This window comes from Varanus komodoensis, unplaced genomic scaffold (assembly GCF_004798865.1).
Source record: "Varanus komodoensis strain SLA01 unplaced genomic scaffold, ASM479886v1 scaffold73, whole genome shotgun sequence".
Taxonomy (NCBI): Eukaryota; Metazoa; Chordata; class Lepidosauria; order Squamata; family Varanidae; genus Varanus; species Varanus komodoensis.
In genome coordinates, this window is record NW_025336386.1 from 1127578 (window position 1) to 1135024 (window position 7447).

General features: G+C 57.4%; 1 protein-coding gene across 1 annotated transcript in view; it reads right to left on the bottom strand.

Annotated features, from left to right (window-relative positions):
- Positions 1-7447, bottom strand: part of LOC123034833 (Grid2 interacting protein) — a 43692-nt gene extending 36245 nt beyond the window's left edge. Inside the window, exon 1 of the mRNA XM_044452530.1 lies at positions 6863-7447. Within this exon, the coding sequence (XP_044308465.1) occupies positions 6863-7447 (585 nt within the window). The remainder of the gene's footprint in view (positions 1-6862) is intronic.

Below are 7447 nucleotides of genomic sequence, written 5' to 3' on the forward strand. Positions count from 1 at the left end.
GGAGCAGCTTCTCCGTGCGTGGCTACGACAACTGGGACTGTGCAGCTTAGCAAGAAGGCGAGGAAGGTGAGGCGTGAGGGAGGTGCTGAAAATAACGTGTGGTGAGGAGAAAGGGGCAGGGAGAGATTCCTCTCCCTCTCCCATCACGCCTGGACCCAAAGGGGTCACCCAGGAAGCTGAGTGGTGGGAGGCCTGGGACAGACGGAGGAATCCCTTCGTCACACAACACATAGTTAAATGATGGACTTCTCTGGTGCGGGAAGTGGTGATGGCCGCCAGTCCGGACGGACGGATTCTTGAGGGAGGGGCTGCCGGGGCTGCTCGCCTCGCTGGCCGTGGGCTCCCTCCTGCAGCAGAGGCGGGTGGCGCGCCTGCAGACCCCCGTGGCGGGGGTGCTGCACCCCTCCTGCTGGAGGGAGCCGTGGGCAGCTGGCTTGCCACCGTGTGTGCTGGACCGGAAGGGCCTTTGGCCTGATCCGGCAGGGCTTTCCTTATGCCCTTACGAGAGCAGCAAGGTCTTCCCTGCCTGGAAACTTGCAGCGACGCCAGAAAGGTGGCGGAACTGGAATGAGGCATGCGGCATGCTAATGCGCGGAGAGCGGGAGCGGCTCCCGGCCCCCCGGTGCCCGTCCCACTTGGAAGCTCTCCGCCGTCGAGTATCGCAGGCTTTTTGACCTATATCCTGGTGCTTCCTGGGACATGGAGTCTTCAAAGCGCCGCCACAGGATTGGGACGGAAGTCCTCCTGACGCACACAGCCTTTCAAGGTCATCTCATCTGGGGCAGTGACAGGGACTCCGGCTCCAGCACACCCCCCCCCCCACAGATCGGGAGGAAGGGCTTTGAGGCAGAGCGGGCTCCCTCCCGAGGGGTGCGCTCCGGCACTGTGTCGCGAGAGCCAGGAAGGCTTCGGTCGCCTGCACACATGCGGCTGCCGTTCAAGATGCCCTTTCAAGGGACCTGGTCTCCGGGAAGTGACTGCTCTGTTCCCACACCAACTGCCAGTGCGGGCAAGTGCAGGAGGCGCTGGCAAAGCTGGCCTGACCAGACCAGAATCAGGCCTTGTGTCCGCTTCCATGACATTATAGCAGCCGGACGTCAATGCTAAAGGCACCCCAAACTCGGCAAGGAACACCACGCTGCTGCGCCTCACCAGAGGTTTGCTGGGGCTGGAGGCAAGGATGGGGTGGGGGCACTGCCCGGGTGTGTGGAGGGGCTCTCTGGTGGTGGGGCTGCGGTCGACAGACGCTCAGGAACGGAGGCAGGGCACCCCTTGCTTTGTCTGTGTATGTGGGTGTCCCCTTGTCCCAGCAGAGCTCTCTCTGGGCAGCCCTGAATGGCACCGGTGCTTTGAGCATCCTGGTTGGAGGAGTAACTCTGAAGATGATCAAAGCAAGAGGGAAGATGCTAGGAAACAACCAGACACCTGCGCCAGCCCTGCACCAGACAGGAAAAGAGGGCCAGTCTGTCAGTGACACCTTCAAAACCAGCAGACACCTGAGACCTGGCACAGGTGCAAAGGGGGGGCGCAGCCACAGGCACCTCTCTGCGATTTGCTTTCCAAGGTGCATCAGGTAATGCCAATCACACGCAATGCGAATGCCTGCCGGAAGCAGCAGCGCCATTCCTCGTCCGCGGGCAGCAGGCTTCCAAATCAGCCCGTCGCCTCCTGGTGTGCCCAGGGGGAAGCCCGGGGACAGACAGGCAGAGGGGCAATCACTGCATCTGCTTCCCCTGAGGAATGGAGGGGACAGGCCCCTGCCCAGGAACCCCAAGCGGGCTTCGCTCAGACTGGGTCAGTACAACGCAGCCAGGTCCGACCGCAGTGGGAGGGCTGCTTCAAACGAAGGGCTGTTCCAGCCAGGGGAGAACTGGATCTCCTGGCCAGTACAGAACAAAATGGAGCCTTCTGGAGGAGCTTGTTTGGCAGAATGCAAGACCGTGACCGTTTCAGGAGCCACTGAAGTTGGCGTGAGGATAGGAGCAGGAGCAGGTTCGGCGCAGGAACAGGCCACCCATTGGTACATCCAGAGCTGCACAGAGGGCAGATGGTGAACTTGGAGCAGTGTACCCATGGACTGCCATTCCTTGGAACGCCGTGGTGCCCCACAGCTGCCCTGAGAATGGAGTCCGCCTGTCCAGGTGCCACTGTTCCTGGTGATGCCAATGCTCCAAGTTGTGGGTGAGCGGGAATGCCTCCCTGAGCCCTTTGCACGGACAGCAGACGCTCCTTGCTTCTTTCCCGCTGGGCGTCCGAAGGAGATGTTCTCCCCAGACAGCAGTGCGACCGAGTGTGGTGCTAGAGAGCGGCCTGCCAGACTCCCACAAGCCGCCTTCCCCAGCCTGGTGGCCTTCAGAGGCACTTGGATTCCTGCCCAGCAGGGCCACAGACTGGCAATTTTGGGTAGTGTAATCCACACGTGTCTGGAAGGCACAAGGTGGGGGAGGGCCATCCTAGAGAATAACAGCCTAGAAACCAGGAAAGCTTATGCTCTGCATAACGACATCCCTCACAAAGGCAGTTTTAATGCTGATGAGTAGATGACCAAAGCTCTCTGGGTGGTTTACAACAACACATAAAATATAATAGAAAGTGCAATAAAACACCATAAAACCCCTAAGCACCAAATTCAAGAACCAGATTTTAAAAGATATAATAGCTTATACAAATTAAATTATGCCCTGTTCAAGTAGCTGGCATAAGCCAATATAATATTGATCTGCGAGGATCAGGAGTACTCTTCCTGGTTATACGGCCAGGATCTGCACTCATGTCCTGCCTCCAGCTCCCCACAGGCACCTGGTTTGCCACTGCGGGAAGAGAATCCTGGGCTAGATGGGCGTTGGGCACAAGTCTTTGAAAGGGCACCCAATCACAGACTGCAACACATAAACTCACACAGCTCCAAATGTGAGTCCCCACAGCTTCCGAGGCCCACAGCTTCCTCCCTCAGCTTCTGTACTGGTGGAACTACTATCTTCTGCACCCAAAGCCAGGAGGCCCCTGAGAAATTCCACCAGGGCTTCCCTAATCTTCACCCCGCCATCAACCCAGGTCATGACAGGCCCGCGCAACAGGTTCACGTTCTGGAGATCACCATGCAAATACAATGGAATGAATGCAATTTTGGATTGCAAGCCTGTGAGCACAGACAGTGCTGTTATTGCTCTCTGGAAGCCTCTCAGTGAGCCCTCAGATAAATAAAATCATTCTAATATTTTACAGATTGATTGACTGAGTTTTCTATTCATAGCACGGCAAGCTAAAATCTGTGCTGGATAAAACTAGGGCGAAAGGGTTTATTTTAGAACTATCTTATCCACTTTTAATTATAGACTAATCCCAAAGCAAGCAGGGTGCAAGCAATGAAGCACAGTAGAATAATGCAACATTGATGAGAGAACATCACTAGACAGAGGAGAACAGTAGCAATGAGGCATCCACACAATGCAGCAAAAGACAGCGAAACATCCAGGTGAAAGCTCAGGTAGACAAACAGCTCATCAGCTGCTGCGGAAAGCTGGCCAGATTTGGTGCCACCTGAACAGGACGGGTGACGGAGCTCTGCAGTCCTGCCTGGAGGGTGGCTTCCCCTGGGCTGCCACGCACTGTGTTGCCGTCACGAGTGAGTCACCGTCCGCCTTAACAGCAAGGCCTTAACGGCTGCAGGCTGCACCACCTCCTGCGGGTTACCTGGCGGGGCATCTGTCCACTCACCCTCCTGCCCTGGCTCAGCTCCCAGATCGGTCCCAGGCCCACCCCTTTCCCTTCCAGAATGAACAACCCAGCCGTCCGCTGCCTGCTTCATACCCTCGTCTCCTCCTGCGCACCTCCTGGAGCTCATCCTATCAGCAGCAGCACCACTTCTTCCCTCCTTCCCTCCAGCTTGGCCGGGGGAAGAGTATGCAGAGGGGTTCAAGAGCCAAGAGAGGCTGGGCGGCTGGGGCACCACGCGCCTCGTGGGGCTGCTGCATCATTAGCCTGTCGCTGCAAAACCCGTGAGGAGCCTCAAAAGAGGCTGGACGTGGCGGTGCCGGGATACGCTTTCGTCAGCGGCACGGAAGTGCCCCTCCACCGGCGGGAGTGCGCAGGCGCGGGGCGAAGGGAGCGATGCCCCTGGCGGGCCGTGGCCCCCGCGGTCCAGCCCCGGGGATTGCCGCCGCTTGCAACGATGCACTCAGAAGATCCTCCTGCAAGCCTCGCCTGGGTTGTGAATGCAGGAGGGCGTCCCGGGAAGCCCCCTCGGCCGCTGCAGGCCGCTTGCAGCAGAGGGACGGCCTCGACGCTAGCAGGAGTTCCCACCCGCCAGGGGGGTCGTTCAGGCTGCAGCTGCACCGTGCACAGAGCCCTCTGGATTCGCCAGGATGGCCAAGGCCAGAATTTTGCGACGGACTGAAAGCGCTTTGGAGTCGCGCAGTCCTGAGAGGGCAAAGGGTGGGGCGGCCGCGGCACGCGCACGGCGGCCGTCCAGACATTGCCGGGAGCCTTGCCAGCGGGACGGGTGCGCCGGAGCGCTCCCACTCGCCCCCGTGGGCGTGCGGGGACCCGCAGGGGGTGCACAGCTGGTGCCATCGCGACCTCACCCTCCAGCATCTGTCTCATCTCTGTGCTCCCGCTGGAGGAACCCTCCTCCTCTGAGCACCGGGGCTCCCCAAGAGACACTGAGCTAGCCCAGGTAGGCCAGCCGGGGGGCAGGCCCCCAAGGGCCACAGGGCCACGCCTGTGCCTCCCAGAGAAGAGGGGCTGCTGCCTCAGGCGGAGGCTGGGCGAACACCCAGCCTCCGGGAGCACTGCGCCCGTGGGGCTCCTTTGCAAAGGGGGCTCCACGACACGGGGGCTCCCCAGGGTCCAGCCCTCTCCTGAGCAGGCCTCCTGCCTGCCAGAATCCCGCAAGGCTCCACCCAGAGGCCTGGGCACGCTGTGCGCTCCACCTCCGGCTGCGAGCCTTCAGCTTCAGCCAGGCCAGGCGGGAGCGACCTGTGCTCCAGACCTCGCCTTGGGACCGGCGCTCGGGTGCTGACCCTCACCGGGCTCCGTTTCTGGATGGGAGACTGCAGCGGGCTGCCCTTCGCCCCTCTGTCCTGACCTCTCCCGCCTTTGCCTCGCCCCAGGCTGGCCCTGAACGTTGCGCTGTACTGCCTTGCCTCTGGGAGCACCCATAAATTATGCTGCAGCCCCTCGGACACAGCCACAACACAGCCCTAATCGGTTAAAGCCGCTTCAGCCTGGAGCCACTGCCACATTTTTAGCAGGAATGTCCACAAATTAATTATGCTTGTGTGAAGTATTTCCACTGATCTGTCCTGAAATTTCTGCTCCTCAGTTTTGTGGGCTAAACCCCCAGGTCTGACATTACGCAAGAGGCAGGAAAGGCTCTCCGTTTCTCTGCTTGGCTGAGGAAGGCAGCACAAAAATAGACCTGCATCCCGTTTGCAGCAGGATGAATTAACTAGATAAAAATTAAAATTCCAGGTTAGCCATGTCTTTAACAATTTAAAAAGAATTGATTTTATACGTTTAAAAAAGGTGAGTTAAAAGTTAAAGAAAAATCTGGCTCATACAGTTTATGTTTCTCCATTGAGACTCTCAGCTTTCTTGTTTAAGAGAGTTTGACATGGTTCACACGGCACAACAACCCATTCACTGCAGCTGACAAGCCACGGTGTGTTGATGTGTTGTGTGGATACTCAGACCTGTGCCGGTCCGAATGGCCAGCCTGGCCTTGAGCGATCTCTGTTGCCAGAGTGCCACAGTGGGCATTGAACCAGAATGTCTGCAGAAGAGCTTTCTTTTTCAATTTGCTTTTTCCAGACAGCTGTCAAAAGGCCAGCTGTTCAGAGAAATGAAAACCACTAGTGATTTTTTGCTTGTGAAAGGAAACGACCAGTAGATTACCCTCCTTCTGGCCACCCTCCATAGTTTGGGCTGGGGACATTTCTCCAAATTTTCCACCTTTTCACATTACTCTAGGTGTTAAGAAAAGTAATGCCACCCTGGGAGTTTTTTAAAAGGTTCATTTTTCAGGTTACCTGTAGAAACCCAAGTGGGCATGAACACATATTAGGGATGGGTCAGAGAAGGAATACCTTCCGAAGGACCAAGTGAAAAGGAAGGAGGGGACAACTCACGGTGAGCCAACCCTGACTGCATAGCTTATCTGTGGGAACGTTGGCACACTGACCTCGGCAGAAAGTCATGCTCATCCTGTGAGCGATTTCCGGTTCAGTACAAGTCTCAGAGTTACTTAATTTGAGCTGGCATTTTCTGCACATGTGCAGAAGTCAGCAAGGGAGCCGGTGGCAATGGGAAAGGGAGCGAGCGCAACACACAGGGGCACTGATGTGGCGAGGCCCCCCAGGCAGAGAAGCTCTTCTTAGCTGGCCATTTACAGAGGGGGGCAACCACATTAGCCCACTGCAGAAGGACAGCAGGGTCTCCTGGCATCTCGAAGTCTAACGGACAGTGTTCATGTTCATGAGCCCATCAGGGCCAGTTGCCGGCGGGACTGGGCGATAAAACAAACATCCTTCACACTTCTGGGTATCTTTAGAGCAGCACTAAGTTTCCTGTGAAAAAACCATCACTAATTGTTAAGATTTCAACTAGTAAATTATTAAAATTCTTGCTGTATAGAAAGAAATGCATGCTTTCTCAAAATGAACGTTGCAGCTCCTGGTTGTATGATACAAAACTGGCTTATGGATCCAACCCCAAAGAAAACCCGCCTGCAAAATGTCCTCCACCAACCAAGGAGGGCTTGGGGCCGCAGTGCCAGCCTCTGTCACTTTTGGACTCAGACCCAGACTGGCCCTGCCCTGCCCTGCCCTGCCCCCCGCACACCGAGGGCAATCCCAAGGCTTACCTTCTGGCTGAACTCCTGAGCCTTTTGCCGCCTCTCTTGGTGGATCGCATCAGCGCTCTGGACAAATTCCCGCACGCTGCTGTTGGCCCAGCGAGGGGGCCGTCCAAGCCGCAGCAGCCCCAGCTGGAGACCTCGTCCCTGGCAGGACTGGATCATGGCAGCCGCCTCCTGGTAGAGCTTCACGGGGGTCCTGTTGATTTCCAGGATGTAGTCCCCAGCTCGGACCCCACATTCGAAGGCAGGCGAGGCGGGCGTCACACTCTCCACCTGCAGGGGGCAGCCTCCGTCGCACATCAGATGGAAGCCAAAGCGCCCCTCGTCTCCGGGCGTAAGGTCCACCTGCTGGATGCGGGAGACCACGCCGATGCTGGGGGGCACATTCTGACACTGCCTTGCAAGGGCAACCAGAGCCTCACAGTTCATGGAGGAGACGTGCAGCCCTTCTACTTCCAGGATCTGGTCCCCTGGTTGGAGGCCCGCCAGCTCCGCACTGCTGTGTTCTTCCACCGCCAAGATGTAGCAGGGGCCGTTCCCACTGATTTTAAAGCCGAATTCCTCAGGCCACCTGTCGTTCGTGGCAGGCAT